General features: G+C 43.6%; 1 protein-coding gene across 1 annotated transcript in view; it reads left to right on the plus strand.

The window, feature by feature from the left end:
* Positions 1-1,146: 1,146 nt before the first annotated feature.
* Positions 1,147-24,012, plus strand: part of plcd1a (phospholipase C, delta 1a) — a 193,170-nt gene continuing 170,304 nt past the window's right edge. The window contains exon 1 of the mRNA XM_063044573.1: positions 1,147-1,379. Coding sequence (XP_062900643.1) covers positions 1,313-1,379 — 67 coding nt within the window. The 5' untranslated portion in view covers positions 1,147-1,312. The remainder of the gene's footprint in view (positions 1,380-24,012) is intronic.

Here is a 24,012-nt window from a genome sequence, read left to right on the forward strand (position 1 = left end):
CATAAATTAAACACAAAACACTTAAAGCAAAACAAAAATAAAATCTATTCTAGTGCAAAGTGCTAAAATTACTTGCATCTAAGTTGCACAGTGTAGGGCTGCACAGTAACTCAAATGCTCCCACGCACATAGCCTTTATTACCATGCAGCTGGAATTTTCTTTTATATAATGTTTAATATGATTTTGAAATTATGCTAATATAATTTAAAAATCTGTTAATATAATTGTGAAATACACTAATTAATTGTGTTAATGAATATAATCTATACATTTTCTAAATAATAAATGTACCACAGCCTTTACTTTTTTTTACCTTATTTTAGAGCTTCAAGGTATTTGTCAGTGTTTCAAGTTATAACACTAGACAGATCAGGCAGCATCTATGGAAATGAAGACAGTTGACATTTCCTGTCGAGATCATTCACTAAGACTGGAAAGGAAGGGGGAAGAAACCAGAATAAGATGTGGGGAGGGGGTCAAGGTTGAAGGTGATAGGTGAAGCCAGATGAGGGGAAAGCTGGGTGGGTGACCGCGTCCTGAAGGAGGGTCTCGACCCCAAAAGTCCACTATTTATTCATTTCCATAGATGCTGCCTGACCCGCTGAGATCCTCCAGCGCTTTGTGTGTGTTGCTCTGGATTTCAGCATCTCGTGTTTATTAGTTTTCAGGACACGGAAAAATGACCTGCTCCGAGCAATGGTTGGTCCCCGTAGTGGGAACGTTGTTCAAAGTGCTCTAAATGTTGCTAAACTGTAGTGATTAAGATTATGTCAGTGTCGCCAATGAAGCTAAGTGTCCCATTTTCTCTCTGATCTAACTCAAGATTGATACCGGCGCGGAGAGGCAGAGACGAAAGTTGGTCTACCGAGGATGAGCTCTTTCTTCGCTGCTCGTCGCGTTCGCTTATGGGCAAGGGGACAGACCTTCAACCCGCCGAGTAAATACCAACACATAATTCTTAAACAGAAGTACTATGCTAACGGATGGGGTGAGCCGCGCGGGATAAAAAAAACCTGTCGAGCGATGAATTTAAATGCACCGTGGTTTGTAGTTTGGAAGAGGGAGGAGCCTTGAGGAGGGCTTACTAATGAGCTGGGCAGGAGGAGTTTGGGAGGGAGTAGGAGACCGAGTTATCTGTCTTCTTCATCAGTGGCATGTGTGATCAGCACACCGTGCGGTGTTAAAGCGCGTATCCCTGAGAGAGATACAACCACCCCTCCCACATCACTCCCTTACCCTCCCCGCCTTGTCTTAAGAGCGCCCACCCACTCTTGTCCCCACCCGGTGGGCTTGTTGGGGCTTTTGGCCACCATGGATACTAGTCACGTTAGAGACGGGACCGGCGACGGGAGAATGGAGTGTAACGGAGTGGACAATGGTAAGTCAAGCAAGGGAGGGGAGAATTTTGTATCAAGGGGATTGGAAACACCTACTTCAGTAGCTTTCCTGGCGTTGTACCGGCGCGGAGAGGGTTAAAATAAAACAGTTTTCAGAGCGCTCGGGGAGGGGGGGGGGGTGTCTCTGTCACGCTGCCTTCCTCAGGAAGCTGGCTGTTGCCGGGTCGTGCGATCTCCAGTTCTGCACAGGACACGGTCCGAAGATTCTTTGCAAACTTTCTTCAGGCGATTAAAATGTTTTTTTTAAATTAAACTCGCGTTTTTCTACGAACCTCCAGCCGCTCAGGGCTCGCGGCGTATCAGTCGGCGCAAGCTTAACCCTACTGAGCCAACGCCGCCGCCACCCTCGCCCCCGTCCCCGTCCCAAATTCGCACCCTATTCAGTCCAGCATCGTCTCCGCATTTCAGAAGGGTTTTGCTTTTTTTAGGGGAAAGAGAATGGTCTGCGGTGAAATGAGCCACTTATCCCAGATGAGGGGAAAGGTAACAGCGTACAAGTCCACTCGTCTCGACGAGGCTGTTGGAGGCTCCGTCCAATTCTAGCTCGCCTCCGCGGTCCCATGCGTTCTCCTCTGCAACACATATTCAAACCCGCACACCCCGGCGTCTGAATCCCCCCCCCCACCTGTTCGACCCACAGCGTCTCCCCCTCTCTCCCAAACACACTAGCAGGTAGTTCTGGCTCTCACCCCATTTCGCCTCTATCCCATTCCCACCACACGCACTGGAAGACGGAGATAACTTCTGTCAAATATTTTAAAGCGCGCCTAAACTAAGAATATTTAGCAAGCGTGGCAAGTGGACATTAACAGAGGACCGGAAAACAGTCTGAACTGTAAATATACGGGACATCGATGAGGCTGCATGGAGGACTGGGCACAGTTTTGGTCTCGTTTCCTCCTATCTGAGATGATTATCAGAAGCTCTGCGTAGGTAGGGCCCTTAGCAATGATTCCTCCCATCCGTCTTACAATCTTTTTGACTCTCTACCATCAGGCAGAAGGTACGGTAGCATTAGGACAAGGACTGTTAGGATTTGAAACAGCTTTTCTCCACTGCCACGACCCCCCCCCCCCCCCCATGAGACTACTGAACTCCTTGCCACCACCCTAGGAAGCGCTGGTAGCGTTATACTGGTTACTTTTGAATTGTATGGTAAATGTATCGTACTGTAAATGTCAGTCTTGTGGAATATATTTTATTATTAACTGATTTGTGGTAATATTACTTTGTGTTATGTGTGAATTATGTGCACTGAGTTGTGCACCTTGATTGGGAAGGACATAGTTTTGTATGTGTACGGTTAAGTGACAATATACTGGGAAATTGAACTTAAACTTTAAAATAAAACATATGAAGTAGAGGAAGTGCAGCAAAGATTTGCCAAACTGGTTCTAGGATTGGTGGATTTTTCAGTTTGAGGAGAGATTGAGTAAACCAAGTTTCCATAGAGGAGCAGACAGGAGATTCCATGGAGGTGAAAGAGGCACCCAGATGGGGTGTTGCCTTATAGCACAGTTAGTGATTGGCACGTAAGATGCTGTGAGCAACACTGAATCATAACTGAAAGTAGAACATAGTTGAGTGCTTAACATCCAAGCACACACTTTGTAGCAAAATGTCAGGCAGGTAGGCAGAAGAGATGGGGTGGCTCTGTCGGTAAAAAAAATGAAATCAAACCCTTAGAAGGAGGTGACATGGGATGTCTAGGATGACATAAAAGTGAAAGAGTTCTGAAAGAGGTTGCTGAAGAGATTGTGGAGGCATTAGTAATCACTAGATTCTGCAGTGGTTCTAGGGGACTGGAAAAATTGCACAAGGTGACACAAACGAGGCGTCTTAACAAGGTACTAAAATAAATAAAAGATTGACCAACTGGCAGGAGGCAAAGAGTGGGAATAAAAGGAGCCTTTTCTGGTTGGCTAGTGGTGTTCTGCATGGTTCGGTATAGGGATCGCTTCTTTGTTAAATGCCAATGATTTGGATGAAAGAATTGAGGGCTTTGTGGCTGCATTTGTGGACGATACAAGAATAGATGGAGGAACAGATAGTATTGAGGAAGCAGGGAGGCTGCAAAAGAATTTGGGAGAATGGGCAAAGAACTGGCCGGTGGAATTTACTGTGGAATAATGTGTGGTTATGCACCTCTGTAGAAGGAATAACAGTGTAGACTATTTTGTAAACGGGCAGAAATTCAAAAATCAGAGGTGCAAAGGGAGTCCTCATGCAGGATTCCCTAAATGTTAATTTGCAGATTGAGTTGATGGTAAAGGAAGACAAATGCAATATTAGCATTCATTTGGAGAAGACTAGCATATAAAAGCAAGGATGTAATGCTGAAGCTTTATAAAGTATTGGTCATACTGTATTTGGAGTATTGTGAGCAGTTTTGAGCTCCTTATGTAAGAAATTATATGCTGATACTGGAGATGGTCCTGAGGAGGTTCACAAGAATGATTCCGGGAATGAAAGGGTTAATGTATGAGGCTCTGGGCCTGTACACTCGAGAGTTTAGAAGAATGAGGGTGGATCCCATTGAATCCTGTGGAATATTGAAATATCCAATCACCACTGTTTTATTATTTCGTGTCAGAGTCACTTTATGTACAAACACATGAAAATGTGCCTAGTGTCACCCTATGGGCATAAATCAATCTAAGTATGTCAATTATCTTACGCATTCATAGCTATTATGTTTTCATTGTTATTTAGTTCTTTAGCTTATGAGTTTTTTTGTGCTGCTTCAGATCTGGAGTAACAATTATTTCATTCTCCTTTACACTTGTGTACTGGAAATGAAATTAAACAATCTTGAATCGTGAGCATAACATCCCAGTGTGCCAAAAGCCCTCTTTACAACTCCATTTACCATAAGTAAGCAGAAGATTAATAACATTACAGAAAATTTAGCTGATGGTCATCCCTTTAGGATGGTACTTTCACATGTGCAGGAAGGAACCCTTTTAAATCTCCCATTGAGTGCATGTGCGTTCAATTACCAGGTGAAATGCATGCTTTTTGTCAAGACATGGAAAGCTGCAATAAAGAGCCTCACCTCCCTCTACCCGGGCCAGGACCGCCAGAATGTAGACTGCATTCCTTGACACAAAGCTTATGAAGCACTGCATTGGTTTGTTCAAATGACGAACTGTTACAGCCTCAACCAGCCTGGGTTTATGGACAAGTTCTGAAGAGGAGCAACCGGTTCAGCTTGTTGCCTGGGTGGGTCCATGACAGCACTTATTCATCACTTCATTACATAATTTCCAGCATCTGCAGAGCCTCTTGTGTTCACCTCATTACGCAGTCAGAATGGAGAGACAGATTCCCTGAAGGCACCGAGCACTCTGTTTCTCTGTGATGGGAGCAGGTAGAGGCTGTGTGAAATTAACACACAACTTACTGAGACGTCGAGTAGTTACAATTCAGAACTGTAAGTATGGAATGCTGTCAACATTAGTAGCAGTAGGGCAATCATTCAAGTTGAGTATAATATCCTCCCAAGCCACCACATGGCCCTTGACACACTCCTTACTAACAGCGGCCAGAATTAAACTCGGATCACCAGTTCTGCAACTATAAAGCTACTGTGCTGCCTCAAACCTATTACTGCTGTTAACCACCGCAGTATTTACCTATTCATTCAGTCACAGGACTTGGACATTATTGATCTCGCCACTGTCTGGAAGGAGTCTGTACGTTCTTCTCTGTGACTGTATAGGTTTCCTCACACAGTCCAAAGGCGTACCGGTCGGTAGGTTAATTGGTCATTGTAGATTGTCTCATGATTAAGCTAGGGTGAAATCGGGGGTTGCTGGGTAGTGCAGCTTGAAGGGATGGAAGAGTCTGTCCCACATTCTATCTCAATAAGTAAATAGGTGAGAAGGTTAGTTTTCATTACCCGTCCATGAACTGAGTATGTGGATCAGAGCCTGCCACTTTGCTTTGTCTGTGTCTCATGATCCAAACTGGCTAAGAATAACGTATTTCCTACCCACATACGTTGCTGTCCGCAGAATTACAGCAGTCCAGTAGTTTCATGGTTACTGCAGCTGAGAATAGCTTTTTACAGAGTCATTTCTTTTTTACGATCACTCAAGTCGAGTATGATCTCCCAAGGGCTCATTCCCTTAAAAAAAAATACACCTGTGTGACTTTGTTTAACATAGCCGGCCACCACACAGTCCTTGACAGATCAGGATCAGGGTCCAGTGGCTTGGCCTTCACTGCTGTAGCCTTCTTCTACCTTCACTCCACTGTTGAGATCTTGGTTGGATCACTCTGTCTAGAACCTTCCCCTTGACCTTAGCACCATGGGTGATCCGAACAGGAACTAAGCTCCAGATGGCATCACTGTCCGGATCTCAGCTGTTCACAAGCCTCTCCACCATGACAAGCTACAACACTACAGTTCAGATGAAAGGTCCTGCGCTCCACAATGTCGGGAAGTGTATGGTCATGTACTTTGGTGGAAGGAATGAAAGTGTAACTATTTTCTAAACAGGAAGTGAATCCAGAAATCAGAGATAGATAGGGACTTGGGAGTCCTCCCTAAAGGTTAACTTGCAGGTTGGATCAGTAGTAAGGAAAGTAAATGCAACTTTAGCTAGAATATAAAAGCAAGGACTTAATACTGGTGCTTTATAAGGCACATGTCAGACCACATTTAGAGTGTTGTGAGCAATTTTGAGGAAGGATGTACTGTCATCGGAGAGAGTCTAAGGAACGTTCACTGGTCAGGAATGAAATAGTTAATGTGAGGAGTGTTTGATGGCTCTGGGCATGTAACCACTGGAGTTTAGAAGAATGGCAGATCTCACTGAAACCTAATGAATTCTGAAAGGCCTGGATAGAGTGGACATGGACAGGATGTTTCCAGTAGTGTAACAGTTTAGAATGAGAGGGCATGGCCTCAGAATATGAGGACATTGCTTTAGAACAAGGATAAAATGATTTTTTTTTTAACCAGAGGATGGTGAATCTGTGGATATTATTGCCACGGACAGCAATGGAGGCCAAGTCAATAGGTTTATCTAAAGCGGAAGTTGATAGGTTCTAGATTAGTAAAGGCGTCAAAGATTATGGGGAGAAGGCAGGAGAATGGGGTAGAGAGGGAAAATAAACCAGACATGATGAAGTGACAGAGCAGACTTAATCAGCTGAAAAGCCTAATTCTGCTCCTATGTCTGTCGTCTTATGTTCATTTAAGACCATAAGACATGAGAGTAGAATAACTATTCCATCATGGCTGATCACTGATCCCACTCAACCCCATACACCTGCCTTCTCGCCATATCCTTTGATGCCCTGACCATCAGGAAACTATCAATTTCAGCCTTAAATATACCCAAGGACTCGGTCTCTACCACAGTCTATGTCAGAACATTCCACAGATTCACTACTCTGGCTCAAAAAATTCCTCCATACCTCTGTTCTAAAAGGTTGTCCCTCAATTTTGAGGCTGTGCCCTCTTGTTCTAGATACCCCAATCATAGGGTGGATGTGGAGAGGATATTTCCTATCTAGTCCTTTCAACATTCGGTAGATTTTAATGAGGTCACCTCCACCCCCCACCCCCGCCGCATTCTTCTAAGTTCCAGTGAGTTCAGGTCTATCTTGGAATACAAGTCCGTAAGCTAGGATTAAAAATAGGTAGGTGGCTGGGCATTGTGGCTCATTGGGCAGAATGGCCTGTTCACACTGTATCTCTAAAAAAGAACCTTAAACCTTAAACTTAAACTGTGTCCCCTTCCCCCACCACCACTCTGCAACCCTGTCTCCATCAGATCCCACCATCAGCTCCTGGGCCCTCAGAGGCTCCATCTTCCTCTCACCCCAACTCTCCCCTCTCCACTGACACCCCCAGCCTTCCCCCTTCCCCCTCTGATCCCAGCTCTCACGATTCCAGCCTTGAACACTTTATGTGCTGCTATTGTGACTCCCGTCTCCCCTTCCCCCACCAATACTCTGCAATCCCATCTCCTTCAGATCTCATTGTCAGCTCCTGGGTCCTCAGAGGCTCCATCTTCCTCTCATCCCAACCCTCCCCTCTCCATTGACACCCCCAGCCTCCCCCCCCCCCCCCCGATCCCAGCTCTCATCCGTGCCGGGTCTTTACCATTCCCTCCGACCTTCAACTGTCGGAGGCAGAGCGCTCTGTCCTCAGTAAGGGCCTCACCTTTGTCCCCCTTCGCCCACACCTCAGCGAGTTCCACGTTTGCCATGATACGGAACTCTTCTTCCTCCGTCTCCGACCCTACTTCTTCGGCAAGGACTCTTCCACTCCCACCGATGACCCCTTCTCCCGTCTTCAACCCTCCTCTTCTTCATGGACACCCTGCTCTGGTCTTCTGCCTGCTCTGGATCTCTTTATCGCTAACTGCCAACGGGACATCAACCGCCTCGACTTCACCGCACCTTGTCCCCATTCCACCCTCACTCCTTCGGAACGCTCTGCTCTCCACTCCCTCCGCACTAATCCTAACCTTATTATTAAACTCGCCGATAAGGCGGGTGCTGTTGTAGTCTGGCGTACTGACCTCTACCTTGCCGAGGCACAGCGACAACTCGCAGATACCTCCTCTTATTTACCCCTCGATCATGACCCCACTAAGGAGCACCAGGCCATTGTCTCCCATACTATCACCGACCTTTTCCGCTCAGGGGATCTCCCATCCACTGCTACCAACCTTATAGTTCCCACACCTCGCACTTCTCGTTTCTACCTCCTACCCAAGATCCACAAACCTGCCTGTCTTGGCCGACCTATTGTCTCAGCTTGCTCCTGCCCCACCGAACTCGTTTCTGCATACCTCGACACGGTTTTATCCCCCCTTGTTCAATCCCTTCCTACCTATGTTCGTGACACTTCTCACGCTCTTAAACTTTTCGATGATTTTAAGTTCTCTGGCCCCCACCGCTTTATTTTCACCATGGATGTCCAGTCCCTATATACTTCCATCCCCCATCAGGAAGGTCTCAAAGCTCTATGCTTCTTTTTGGACTCCAGACCTAATTAGTTCCCCTCTACCACCACTCTGCTCCGTCTAGCGGAATTAGTCCTTACTCTTAATAATTTCTCCTTTGGCTCCTCCCACTTCCTTCAAACTAAAGGTGTAGCTATGGGCACTCGTATGGCTCCCAGCTATGCCTGCCTTTTTGTTGGCTTTGTGGAACAATCTATGTTCCGTGCCTATTCTGGTATCTGTCCCCCACTTTTCCTTCGCCACATCGACGACTGCATTGGCGCTGCTTCCTGCACGCATGCAGAACTCGTTGACTTTATTAACTTTGCCTCCAACTTTCACCCTGCCCTCAAGTTTACCTGGTCCATTTCTGACACCTCCCTCCCCTTTCTAGATCTTTCTGTCTCTGTCTCTGGAGACAGCTTATCCACTGATGTCTACTATAAGCCTACTGACTCTCACAGCTATCTGGACTATTCCTCTTCTCACCCTGTCTCTTGCAAAAACGCCATCTCCTTCTCGCAATTCCTCCGTCTCTGCCGCATCTGCTCTCAGGATGAGGCTTTTCATTCTAGGATGAGGGAGATGTCTTTTTTAAAGAAAGGGGCTTCTCTTCCTCCACTATCAACTCTGCTCTTAAACGCATCTCCCCCATTTCACGTACATCTGCTGTCACTCCATCCTCCCGCCACCCCACTAGGAATAGGGTTCCCTTGGTCCTCACCTACCACCCCACCAGCCTCCGGGTCCAACATATTATTCTCCGTAACTTCCGCCACCTCCAACGGGATCCCACCACTAAGCACATCTTTCCCTCCCCCTCCCCCCTGCATTCCGCAGGGATCGCTCCCTACGCGACTTCCTTGTCCATTCGTCCCCCCCATCCCTCCCCACTGATCTCCCTCCTGGCGCTTATCCGTGTAAGCGGAACAAGTGCTACACATGCCCTTACACTTCCTCCTTACCACCATTCAGGGCCCCAAACAGTCCTTCCAGGTGAGGCAACACTTCACCTGTGAGTTGGCTGGGGCCCTCCCTCCCCCTCCTGTCTTCTCCTATCATTTTGGATCTCCCCCTCCCCCTCCAACTTTCAAATCCCTTACTCACTCTTCGTTCAGTTAGTCCTGACGAAGGGTCTCGGCCTGAAACGTCGACTGCACCTCTTCCTAGAGATGCTGCCTGGCCTGCTGCGTTCACCAGCAACTTTGATGTGTGTTACCTTAAACTGTTGTTTGTCTTTGTTTGTAGTTTTTCATTGATACTATTGTGTTTATTCGTATTTACTGTGAATGCCCACAAGAAAATGAATCTCAGGGTTGTATATGGTGACATATATGTAAAAGTGGCTACACAGTTGATAGGGTGTAAAGAAGGTATATGGTTTACTTGCCTAATTAGATGAGATGTTGAGTTCAAGAGTCAAGAAATTAAGTTGCAGCTTTATAAAACTCTGGTTAGGCCACATCTGGAGTATTGCACTCAGTTCTGATTGCCCCATTATAGGAAGGATGACGAGGCTTTGGAGAGGGTTGCAGAAGCAGTTCACCTGTATGCTGCCTGGATTAGACAGCATGTGCGAGAAGGAGAGGTTGGACAAATGTGGGTTGTTTTCTCTGGAGTGGTGGAGGCTGAGGGAGTACCTCAGAGTATTCCATAAAATTATGAGAGGTAAAGATAGATGTCTAATTGGATTTGGTTTATTATTGTTGCATGTACTGAGAAACAGTGATTAAAAATTGTCTCACAAACTGTTCATACAGATCAGATCATTACACAGTGCATTGAGGTAGAATAAGGGCAAACTATAACAATAGAGAATAAAGTGTAACAGCTACAGAGAAAGTGCAGTGCAGGTAGATAGTAAGGTGGAAGATCATAATGTGGTACTTTGTGAGGTCAAGAGTCCAAGTTATCAAACAAGAAAACTCTTCAATATTCTTATAACAGTGGGATAGAAGTTGTTCTTGGGCCCGGTAGTATGAGCTTTTAGGCTTTTGTATCTTCTGCCCGATGGGAGGGGGGAGAAGAGAGAATGTCCGGGGTAGGTGGGGTCTTTGATTATACTGTTTGCTTCACTGAGGCAGCAATAAGTGTAGACAGAGTCCATGGTGGGGAGTCCCTCCTAGATGGAATGTGTTTAAGATGAGAGGGGAAAAGTTTAAAGGATATGGGGGGGGGGAGGTTTTTTTTTAACACAGAGAGGTGGGTGCCTGGAATGTGTTGCGGTGGTGGTGGTGACTGATAATTTGGAGACGTTTAAGAATTTCTTAGAAAAGCACATGAATATGGAGGGATTTTTTTTGCATTATTTACTTATTTTGTAATTTGTGTAGAGTCATAGAGCAATGGAAGTACAGTCGGCCCTCCATATCCATATCCACGGATTCAGCCAATCGCGGATTGGGGAAACCCGGAAGTTCTCTCTCCAGCACTCGTTGTTTGAGCATTGTTTGCCTCGCGTCTTGTTCGGTTGCGAAGAAACAATTACCACTAATTTATATGGGAAAAATTTTTGAGTGTTCCCAGACCCAAAAAAATAACCTACCAAATCGTACCAAATAACACGTAATACCTAAAATAACACTAACATATAGTAAAAGCAGGAATGATCTGCTACTCGCAGAACCAATAGTAACATCGGCAGCTTTCAAGATTCTCTCTCTCTCTGTGTAAATACAATAGTACGAATGGTGGATACAGGCAAGTTCAACGCACACACAATGTCTTTATTTCATTCGCCATGATCGAAACGCTTAATTACTTCCAGTTTTACGCTAAACGTTACACCCTTATGAGCTCTCTTAGGCTTTTCTGTTACGTTAGGACAGATCTTGCTAACAAATGCTCAAAATAAATCAAGATAAAGCACTCTCGCTGCTCGGGGTGCGTGCTGCCTCTATAACGGCCCACTGCAAAACAAACGCTGAATGCTATTTTCGCTTTTTTTAACACCCTTACGAGTTCTCTTAGGCTTTTATATAAGGGACTTGAGCATCCGCGAATTTTGGTATCCATGGGGGGGTCCCAGAACCAATCCCCCGTTGATACAGAGGGCCGACTGTGGATCCTTTGGCCCAATTCATCCATACTGACCATGGTGCCCACCAAGCTAGTCCTGTTTGCCTGTGTTTGGCCATATCCCTCTGTCTTTGTACTGTACTGCTCCCACAAAACAACAAATTTCAGGTAATTTTTGACCTTTCACCTTTAAGCTACACCCTCCAGCATTCTATATTTCTATCCTGGGAAAACGACTCTAACTATCTACCCTATCAATGCCCTGTGGTAAAGCATGCAGGTTCGGATTAATTTATTGTCATATTAAATGTGAAAGTGGTGATTGGTTCAGGAGTCTGACAGCAGTGAAGAAGAAGTTGTTCTTGCGTCGGGTTGCCCCCAGCTTTCAAACCCCTGTATCTTCTACTAGGAGGTAAATAAGAAGGAAATGGCCTGACGGTGGGCATCCTTGACAATACTGTCTCCCTTCCATATGTCCCATGTTTGCCCTCATCATCCATGCTTCCACAAATGGAACTGGAATGGAGAAGCAAGTCATCTTCATCTTCCTGGGTCTGCCTGAGAAGTAGTAGGTTATCTGTTTTCTATAGCTTTACTCACCTCAAATCTGAACTGGCTCCGCAACCTACAGACTCACTTTAAAGGTCTCGACTGCTCATGTTTTCTGTGTGAGTACTTTTTTCGCAAATTTGTCTTCTTTTGCACATTGGCTGTTTGTCAGTCTTATTTTATGTATTGTTCTTCAAAAATAATATTGTATTTCTTTATTTTCCTGTAAATGCCTGTAAAAAGTTAATCTCATGGTAGTATATGGTGACACATACTGCACATACCTTGATGATAAATTTACTTGGACTTGACTTTTGACGTCAACTTTTACAAGGCATGCACTGTGGAAATATCAATAGTCTGCAAACCTATGTCTGGACTGTAGGTGACAGCAATGTGTAAAATTGAAGAGCTCCTTTGTTTTCCTGAGCCTGCTGTAGAAATTTGGTCATTCATCCTTTCAAGCTTTGAGAGCAGCGTGGTAGCCCAATTAGTAGAGCTGCTACCTTACATCACCACTGATCCATGTTTCAGGTTCGACTCTCGCTTCCGCCACTGTCTTTGCAAAGTTTACACTTACACTATTTTCCCTGTGTCTGTGTGCTTCCTAAGAGACAGACAGGATTCTGCAGAATTAGACCCCTAATTCATGTCTAAGAAATGCGTGAGGTACAGGAGGTAGCAAATGCTGAAACTCTTGAGCAACAAACACAGCATGCTGGAGGAGCTCAGCGGGTCAGATGGCATCTATGGAGGGAAATGAACTTCCAAATGTTTCAGGCTGTGACCTTTCTTCAGGACTGGAAAGAAGGGGAGAGAAGCCAGAATAAGAAGGTGGGGGAAGGGGAAGGAGTACAAACTGGAGGGTTTTTAGTTGAGACCAGGTGAAGAGGAAGCTGGGGTGGGGAGGGGGAATGAAAGGGAATGATAGAGCAGCTGAGAGGTGATAGGTTGAAGAAGCAAGGAAAATGGAGGAATCTGATGAGAGAGGACTGCAGACTATGGTATAAAAAGGAAGTGGTGGGAAATCAGAAAGAGGTGATCATAAGACCGTAAGACATGAGTAGAAGATGACCATTCAGCCCATCAAGCCTGCTCCGCCATTTCATTGTCTGATTCATTTTCCCTCAACCCCATTCTCCTGTCTTCTCCCTGTAACCTTTCACACCCAGTCTAATCAAGAAATGATCAACCTCCGCCTTAAATACAGTATACCAAATGACCTGACCTCCACAACCACCTGTGGCAATGAATTCTATCACCTTCTGGCTAAAGAAATTCCTCCTCATCTCTGTTCTAAATGGACATCCTGCTACTCTGAGGCTGTGCTCTCTGGTCCTAGACTCCCCAACTATAGGAAAGATCCACTCTATTTAGGTCTTTCAACATTCGATAGGTTTCAATGAGATCTCCCTTCATTCATCTAAATTCCGGCAAGTACAGGCCCAGATCCATCAAATGTGCCTCATATAATAACCCTTTCATTCTGGAATCATTCTCATGAACCTCCTCTGAACTCTCTCCAATTTCTTGGATAAGAGGCCCAAAACTGCTCACAATACTCCAAGTGAGGTCTCACAAGTTCCTTATAAAGCCTCAGCATTACATCCTTGCTTTTATATTCTAGTCCTTTCAAAATGAATGCTAACATTGCCTTCATCACCATCGATTCAACCTGCAAGTTATTCTTTAGAGAATCCTACACAAGGACTTCCAAATCCCTTTGCACCTCAGGTTTTTTGAATTTTCTCTCTGTTTAGAAAATAGTACGTGCTTTTATTTCTTCTACCAAAGTGCATGACCATAGACTTCCTGCCACTGTATTACATATAGTCATACTATATTGATCCCAGGGGGAAGTTGGTTTTCGTTACAGTTGCACCATAAATAATAAATAGTCATAGAACCATAAATAGTTAAATAGTAATATGTAAATTATGCCAGTAAATTATGAAATAAGTCCAGGACCAGCCTATCGGCCCAGGGTGTCTGACCCTCCAAGGGAGGAGTTGTAAAGTTTGATGGTCACAGGCAGGAATGACTTCCTATGACGCTCTGTGCTGCATCTCGGAGGAATGAGTCTCTGGCTGAATGTACTCCTGTGCCCACCCAGTACATTCTGTAGTGGATGGGAGACATTGACCAAGATGGCATGCAACTTAGACAACATCCTCTTTTCAGACACCACCGTGAGAGAGTCCAGTTCCATTCCCACAACATCACTGGCCTTATGAATAAGTTTGTTGATTCTGTTGGTGTCTGCTACCCTCAGCCTGCTGCCCCAGCACAAAACAGCAAACATGATAGCACTGGCCACCACAGACTCGTAGAACATCCTCTGCATCGTCCGGCAGATGTTAAAGGATCTCGGTCTCCTCAGGAAATAGAGACAGCTCTGACCCTTCTTGTAGACAGCCTCCGTGTTCTTTGACCAGTCCAGTTTATTGTCAATTCATATCCCCAGGTATTTGTAATCCTCCACCATGTCCACACTGACCTCCTGGATGGAAACAGGGGTCACCGGTACCTTAGCTCTCCTCAGGTCTGCCACCAGTTCCTTAGTCTTTTTCACATTAAGCTGCAGATAATTTTGCTCACACCATGTGACAAAGTTTCTTACAGTAGCCTTGTACTCAACCTCAGTTGACCTAATCTGTCTAAGTCCTTCTACAATCTCCCTGATTTCTCAACACTAACTGCCCCTCCAATAGTCTTTGTATTATCTGTAAACTTGGCCACAAAATCATCAGTTCCAGTTATATTGACATATAACGTAAAAAGATTTCCCATCATCGACTCGTGCAGAACACTAGAAGTAACCAGTAGCCAACCAGAAAAGGCTCCCTTTATTCCCACGCTTTGCCTTCTGCCAATGAGCCAATCCTCTATCCATGCTAGTATCTTGCCCGAAATACCCTGGACTCTTAATAAGAAACCTTGTCAAAAGCCTTCTGAAAAGCCAAGTGCATAACATTCACCAATTCCCTTGGTCTATCGTACTTGTTATTTCCTCAAAGAATTCCAACACATTTGTTGGGCAAGATTTTCCTTGAGGAAATCATGCTGACTTTGGCCTTTTTTATCATGTGCTTACAAGTAGCCTGAAATCTCATCCTTAACAATTGACTTCAACATCTTCCCAACCACCGAGGTCAGACTAACTGGCCTATAGTTTCCTTTCTTCTACCTCCCTCCCTTCTTGTAGAATGGAGGGACGTTTGCAATTTTCCAGTCCTCCAGAATTATGCCAGAAACTAGTGATTCTTGAAAGATTATTACTATTGCCCCCACAATCTCTTCAGGTACCTTGGTAAGAACTCTGGGGCGTAGTCCATCTGAACCAGGTGACTTATTTACCTTCAGACCTTTCAGCTTCCCAAGCCTGTTCACCCGAGAAATAGCAACTGCAGTCACTTCTGCCCTGACACTTTTTGACATCTGGCATACTGCTAGTGTCTCCCAAAGTCCAATATCTACTTTTTCTCTCATTTATATGTCTGGAAAAAAAAACTATTTGTACCCTCTTTAATATTATTAGCTAGTGTGCCTTCCTATTTCACCTTTTCCCACCTAATGGCTTTTTAGTTGCCCTCTGGTTTTAAAAGCATCCCAATCCTCTGACTTCCCACAGATTTTTGCTATTATGTGCCCTCTCTTTTGGTTTTATATTGGTTTTGACTTCCATTGTCAGCCACAGTTGCATATTGCCTTTAGAATTCTTCTTCTTTAGGATATATCTATCCAAAATGGTCCCAGGAACTCCAGCCATTGCTGCTCCGATGTCAACCTGCTAGTGTTCCCTTCCAATCAATTTTGACCAGTTCCTCTCTCATTCCGGTGTAATTCCATCTATTCCACTGTAATAGTGATACATCTGACTTTAACTTTTCCCTCTCAAATTGCAAGGTGAATTTTATCATATTATGATCACTGTCTTCTAAGGGTTCCTTTACCTTAATCTCCCTAATCAAATCCTGTTCATTACACATCACCCAATCCAAAATAGCCTTTCCCCTAGTGGGGTCAACCACAAGATACTCAATAGCCATCTCCTATGCATTCTACAAATTCTCTCTCTTGGGATGCAGCACCAATCCGATTTTCCCAATCTACTTGCATACTGAAATCCCCCATGACTTTCGTAACATTGCCTTTTTGACATCCCTTTTCTATCTCCCATTATAATTGGGCTAACCCACATTCTAGCTACTGTACAGAGGCCTGTATTTACCTCCCATCAGGATTTTATTTTTACCTCTGCAGTTTCTTAACTGTACACACAAATATTCTACATGTTTCAATCCTATGTCACCTCTTTCTAAGGAGTTGATTTCATTTTTTACCAACAGAACCACCCCACCCCTGTCTATCTGCCTATCTTTTTGATACAGTGTGTATCCTTGGATGTTATACTTCCAATTATGATCTTCGTTCAGCCATGGCTCAGTGATGCCTACAACATCATACCTGCCACTCTCTAACTGTGCTACAAAGATCATCTGCTTTATTCCATATACTGTGTGCATTCAAATATAACGCCTTCAGTTCTGTATTTGTCACCCTTTTCAATTTTATCCCCATGTTACACTACTACTCATCCCACTGACTGCAGTTTTTCCCTGCCCTTCCTGACAGTCTGACGGTACACTGCCTCACTGGTGTACCAACTGCCCCATCCTCAGCCCTGTCACACCGGTTCCCAGCCTCCCTGCCAAGATAGTGACGGGCTGGGGAGGAGAAGAGAAGAGGGGACATAAGAATGACATTCCAAAGATGTGCAGGTTGGCAAGTTAATTGATTGATGTAAGTTGCCCCCAGTGTGCAACTGAGGGGGAGGATATGGGTGGGAGTGCAGAGAGCATAAAAGGGGATTGATAGAAATGGGTGCTTGATGGTAGGCATGGGCTTAGAGTTTATGTACATTGTTTCAAGCACACGACAAGTATGGGACAAATAAAGCTAATCTTTTGTTTATTGCCCCTATGAAAGTTTGACACACAAAATGCTGGAGGAAATCAGCAGATCAGGCAACATCTATGGAAAGGATGCTGCTGCAGCCCATCCACTTCAAGGTTTGACGTGGTGTACCTTCAGAGATGCTCCTCTGCACACCACTGTTATAATGTGTGGTTATTTGAGTTACTGTTATCTTTCTGTCAGCTTGAACCAGTCTGCCCATTCCCCTCTGACCGATCTCATTAACAAAGCATTTTCGCCCACAGAACTGCCGCTCACCAAATGTTTTCTCTTTTTCACACTATTCTCTATAAACCCTGGAGACTATTGTGCATGAAAATCCAAGATCAGCAGTTTCTAAGATGTTTAAACCACCCAGTCTGGCACCAAAAATTATTCCATGGTTAAAGTCACTTAGATCACATTTCTTTCTCATTCTGATGTTTGATCTGAACAACAACTGAATCACTTGTCCATGTCTGGATGCTGTTGTGCATTGAGTTGCTGCCACGTGATTGGCTGATTAGATATTTGCATTAACAGTGTACCTAATAAAATGGCCACTGAGTGTATAAAATCAAGGAAGAAATTGGTGTGGCAACAGTGGTAAAATGTTGCTAAAGAGTCCCAGGGCTCCAGAGAGAGGCTCAGCAGAGGCAAGGACAGGGAGGGATAGACAACAGAGTAGAAGCTCAAAGACAAAAAGCTGGCAAAATTAAACTTTGCACCATCTGTCAAGCAAAAACCGGAGTTAACACATCAGGTTATTGTAAAATCATCAGACATAAAATTGTTTTGATGTACTACTAGTGGAGATGAATTTTCTGTCTAAACTCTAGGGAAGAGGAAGTCTGCTGTCACAAAAGGAAGAGGATTAGAAAGAGTAATATTGCTATTCTGGGAGATGTGTGATCTGAATTATTGATTGCAACATGGAGAAACTGTTTTCTGAAGTCTAATCAGTACTCATAGCAATCCCTTGGAGAGAGATTCATCAAACAAACACAAAAGAGTCTGGCTCAGTTGAACAACTTGGTCAAGTTGTCAAACAGGGCTTCTTGGAAGTCTAAACAGCACTTGTAGCGAGACCTTAGAGGAGGGGTTCCCAACCTGGGGTCCAACGACCCTTTGGTTAAAGGAACCCTTGCCTCAGAGAAATATTGATCAAGCACAAGCAAATGGGACTGGCTCAGATGGACAACTTGGTCAAGTTGTCAAAGAGCCTATTTCCATGACGTATAACTCAAGGAATCAAAGCTAATTGCTCTCTCGCCTTATCCTTGCTTGCTTGTCACCTCCCTCTGGAGCTCCTCCCCCTTTTCCTTCTTCCACAGACTTCTGTCCTCTCTTATTAGAGTCCCCTTTCTCCAGCCCTGTATCACTTTCACCAATCAACTTCCCAGCTCTTTAGTTCACCTCTCCCCTTCACAGTTTCATCTATCACCTTGTGTTTCTCCCTCCCCTCCCCCCCCCAACTTTTAACTCCGACTCCTCAGCTTTTTTTCCTCCAGTCCTGCTGAAGGGTCTCGGCCCAAAATGCTGACTGTACTCTTTTTCCATAGATGCTGCCTAGCCTGCTGAGTTCCTGCAGCATTTTGTGTGTATTGCTTGGACTTCCAGCATGCGCAGATTTTCTCTTGTTTGTGTTGCTAATTAGTCCTGATGAAGGGTCTTGGCCCAAAATGTCAACTGTTTACTCTTGTTCATAGATGCTGCCTGATCTGAGTTCCTCCTTTTGTGCATGATTTGCTTATTGCTGATCAGTGTTATTGTCACTGCTACTACCATTGGGCATAAGGTATAGGAGTCTTGGGTCCCATACCACCAGGACAGGAACAGTTATTACATGACAAACATGAGGCTGCTGAGCCAGCGCAACACTGAACAGATTACACGACCTACAGACTCACTTTCAAGGACTTGACAACTCATGTTCTCAGTATTACTTTTTTCATTTGCACAGTTTGTCTTTTGCACATCTGCTATTTGTCAATCTTTGTTTATGTATGTTTTTTCTTTGTATTTCTTTGTTTTCTTTTAAGTGCCGGCAAGAAAATAAATCCAAAATATGATCATAAGGTACAGGAGCAGAATTAAACCATTTGGCCTATACTGAGTCTGCTCTGCCATTTCATATTCCCTCTCAGCCCCAATCTCCTGCCTTCTCCCCAAAGGTTGTGAGTGGGGGTAAAAATCTTCTGAGGTGTATATATTTCAATAATATATAATTTATTTTTAATAATAATAATTTGCGGGGAAGGCGGATGAGTTGAGGGCGTGGATTGACACGCGGAATTATGACGTTATAGCAATTAGTGAAACTTGGCTACAGGAGGGGCAGGACTGGCAGCTTAATATTCCAGGGTTCCGATGTTTCAGATGTGATCGAGGCAGAGGAATGAAAGGTGGGGGAGTAGCATTGCTTATTATGGAAAATATTACAGCAGTGCTCGGGCAGGACAGATTAGAGGGCTTGTCTACTGAGTCCTTATGGGTGGAGCTGAGAAGCAGGAAAGGTATGGCCACATTAGTGGGATTGTATTACAGACCACCCAATAGTCAACGAGACTTGGAAGAGCAAATCTGCAGAGAGATAGCAGGCAACTGCAGGAAACATAAAGTTGTGGTGGTAGGGGATTTTAATTTTCCATACATTGATTGGGACTCCCATACTGTTAGGGGTATAGATGGTTTAGAGTTTGTAAAATGTGTTCAGGAAAGTTTTCTAAATCAATATATAGAGGGACCAACTAGAGGGGATGCAATATTGGATCTCCTGTTAGGAAAGGAGTTAGGACAAGTGACGGAAATCTGTGTAGGGGAGCACTTTGGTTCCAGCGATCATAACACTATTAGTTTCGATTTGATCATGGACAAGGATAGATCTGGTCCTCGGGTTGAGGTTCTGAACTGGAAGAAGGCCAAATTTGAAGAAATGAGAAAGGATCTAAAAAGCGTGGATTGGGACAGGTTGTTCTCTGGCAAAGATGTGATTGGTAGGTGGGAAGCCTTCAAAGGGGAAATTTTGAGAGTGCAGAGTTTGTATGTTCCTGTCAGGATTAAAGGCAAATTGAATAGGAATAAGGAACCTTGGTTCTCAAGGGATATTGCAACTCTGATAAAGAAGAAGAGGGAGTTGTATGAAATGTATAGGAAACAGGGAGTAAATCAGGTCCTTGAGGAGTATAAGAAGTGCAAGAAAATACTTAAGAAAGTAATCAGGAGGGCTAAAAGAAGACATGAGGTTGCCTTGGCAGTCAAAGTGAAGGATAATCCAAAGAGCTTTTACAGGTATATTAAGAGTAAAAGGATTGTCAGGGATAAAATTGGTCCTCTTGAAGATCAGAGTGGTCAGCTATGTGCGGAACCAAAGGAAATGGGGGAGATCTTAAATAGGTTTTTTGCATCTGTATTTACTAAGGAAACTAGCATGAAGTCTATGGAATTGAGGGAATCAAGTAGTGAGATCATGGAAACTGTACAGATTGAAAAGGAGGAAGTGCTTGCTGTCTTGAGGAAAATTAAAATGGATAAATCCCCAGGACCTGACAGAGTGTTCCCTCAGACCTTGAAGGAGACTAGTGTTGAAATTGCGGGGGCCCTGGCAGAAATATTTAAAATGTCACTGTCTACGGGTGAGGTGCCGGAGGATTGGAGAGTGGCTCATGTTGTTCCGTTGTTTAAAAAAGGATCAAAAAGTAATCCGGGAAATTATAGGCCGGTGAGTTTAACGTCGGTAGTAGGTAAGTTATTGGAGGGAGTACTAAGAGACAGAATCTACAAGCATTTGGATAGACAGGGGCTTATTAGGGAGAGTCAACATGGCTTTGTGCGTGGTAGGTCATGTTTGACCAATCTATTGGAGTTTTTCGAGGAGGTTACCAGGAAAGTGGATGAAGGGAAGGCAGTGGTTATTGTCTACATGGATTTCAGTAAGGCCTTTGACAAGGTTCCTCATGGGAAGTTAGTTAGGAAAATTCAGTCGCTAGGTATACATGGAGAGGTGGTAAATTGGACTGGACATTGGCTCAATGGAAGAAGCCAAAGAGTGGTAGTAGAGAATGGCTTCTCAGAGTGGAAGCCTGTGACTAGTGGGATCAGTGCTGGATCCATTGTTATTTGTCATCTATATCAATGATCTGGATGATAATGTGGTAAATTGGATCAGCAAATTTGCTGATGATACAAAGATTGGAGGTGTCGTAGACAGTGAGGAAGATTTTCAGAGCCTGCAGAGGGACTTGGACCAGCTGGAAAAATGGGCTGAAAAATGGCAGATGGAGCTTAATACAGACAAGTGTGAGGTATTGCAAGTTGGAAGGACAAACCAAGGTAGAACATACAGGGTTAATGGTAAGGTACTGAGGAGTGCAGTAGAACAGAGGGATCTGGGAATACAGATACAAAATTCCCTAAAAGTGGCGTCACAGGTAGATAGGATCGTAAAGAGAGCTTTTGGTACATTGGCCTTTATTAATCAAAGTATTGAGTATAAGAGCTAGAATGTTATGTTGAGGTTGTATAAGTCATTGGTGAGGCCGAATCTGGAGTATTGTGTTCAGTTTTGGTCACCAAATTACAGGAAGGATATAAATAAGGTTGAAAGAGTGCAGAGAAGGTTTACAAGGATGTTGCCAGGACTTGAGAAACTCAGTTACAGAGAAAGGTTGAATAGGTTCGGTCTTTATTCCCTGGAGCGTAGAAGAATGAGGGGAGATTTGATAGAGGTATATAAAATTATGATGGGTATAGATAGAGTGAATGCAAGCAGGCTTTTTCCACTGAGGCAAGGGGAGAAAAAAACCAGAGGACATGGGTTAAGGGTGAGTGGGGAAAAGTTTAAAGGGAACATTAGGGGGGGCTTCTTCACACAGAGAGTGGTGGGAGTATGGAATGAGCTGTCAGATGAGGTGGTAAATGCAGGTTCTTTTTTAACATTTAAGAATAAATTGGACGGATACATGGATGGGAGGTGTATGGAGGGATATGGTCCGTGTGCAGGTCAGTGGGACTAGGTAGAAAATGGTTCGGCACAGCCAAGAAGGGCCAAAAGGCCTGTTTCTGTGCTGTAGTTTCTATGGTTTCTATGTCCCTTCATGCCCTGAGTAATCAAGAATTAGTCAATTTCTGCTTTAAATATACCCAATTACTTGAGTTGCACAGATTCACCACTGTCTGGCTAAAAAAAAATTTCCTCATCTCTGTTCAAAAAGGTCACCCCGATTCTGAGACTGTGTCCTCTTGTCTTAGATTCCCTCACCATAGGAAACATTCTGTCCACATCCACTCTATCAACGCATTTCAACATTCGTCTTTCTTTTCTTTGTTAATCTTTTTATTGATTTAATAGGAACATAAATACAAACAAGAGAATTATCTCATATATATGTCAATAACAATATACAAACAGATTGAAATAGACATTATCAAAATCATACATAGTGTTAAGCTAGTATGTAATATATAATAAAAAAGAAAACAGCTAATTCTCCTCTTATCAGTTCATGAAGAGGAAAGGAAAAAACTTTGAATTTTAAATGAAGGAAAAAAACCCACTACTATACCAAAAAAAAGGGACTGGGCAGTCCATTCTGAGGCTACGACCAAAAAAAAAGGACTTTCTGATCAAATCTAGAACTTAGAAAAAAATATTGCAAGAGTAATAAATCAAATCAAATGAAATTATTGGATAAAAGGTCGCCAGATTTGCTCAAATTTAAAGGATGTATCAAATGTCTGACTTCTTATTTTCTCTAAACTTAAACAGGACATAATGGAGGAAAGCCAATAAAAGACAGTAAGTGGATTAGAATCCTCCCACTTCAGTAAAATGGCTCTCCTCGCCAATAATGTTGAAAAGGCTATCATACATTGAGCAGAAACAGGAATATTTCCTGATTTCAAAGATTCAAAAAACTTTATTGTCATTCTAACCGTACATCAGCTCTGCAGGGCAGAATGAGACGGCGTTTCTCAGGAGCAGTGCAATCATAACATAACAAACGCAACATTAAATAATAAACATAACAATAAGTAGTAAAACAAACAGTCACATGTCAGTTAAAATCAAGTTATAAGTGTCCAGTGCAAGTTAAAAGTGTCCAAAGCAGAGTCAGGTAGAGCAGATATTTAGCAGTCTGACTGCCTGTGGGAGGAAGCTGTTTAGTAGCCTTGTGGTTTTAGTTTTGATGCTCCTGTAACGTTTGCCTGATGGCAGAAGAACAAACAGTTCATGGAGAGGGTGTGAGGGGTCTTTAATGATGTACCGTGTCTTCTGAAGGCATCGACTCTGAAAGAGGTCTTGGACAGAAGTTAGGGAGACCCCAATAACCTTCTCTGCTCCCCTAACCACCTTTCGATGGGGTAATCCCAAATATTGCCATAAGTAAATTACATTTCAACATTCGATAGGTTTCAATGAGGTTACTGATCATTCTTCTGAATTCCAGTGAATACAGGTCCAGAGCCAACAAACACTTTTCATATGACAAGCCTTTCAATCCCAAAATCATTTTCATGAACCTCCTTTGAACCCTCTCCAATGTCAACATATCCTTTCTTAGATAAGGAGCCCAAAAGTGCTCACAATACTCCCAAGTGAGGCCTCACCAGTGCTTTATAAAATCTCAACATTACATTCTTTGTTTTTATATTCTAGTCCTCTTAAAATGAATGGTAACTTTGCATTTGCCTTCTTCACTACAGACTCAACCTACAAATTAACCTCTAGGGAATTCTGCACGAGGCCTCACAAGTCCCTTTGCACCTCAGATTTTTTGAATTTTCTCTCCATTTAGGAATTAGAATATGCTTTTATTCCTTCTATCACAGGCATGACCGTAGATTTCCTGACACTGCATTCCTTCTGTAACTTCTCTACTTCTTCAAAGCTACCTATCTTTATATCATCCACAAACTTAGCAACAAAACCATCAATTCCATAATCCAAATCATTGACATATAACAAAGATGCACTCAGCCAGATGGCTTGAGATATGTCTATTTTAATGCAAGGCGTATCATAAACAAGCTGGATGAACTTAGCACGTAGATCAATACGTGGAACTATGACATTGTGGCCATTACAGAGACTGGGATGTCTCAGGGGCAGGATTGGTTGCTGAGT

Source organism: Mobula hypostoma, chromosome 3, assembly GCF_963921235.1.
Source record: "Mobula hypostoma chromosome 3, sMobHyp1.1, whole genome shotgun sequence".
Lineage (NCBI taxonomy): Eukaryota > Metazoa > Chordata > Chondrichthyes > Myliobatiformes > Myliobatidae > Mobula > Mobula hypostoma.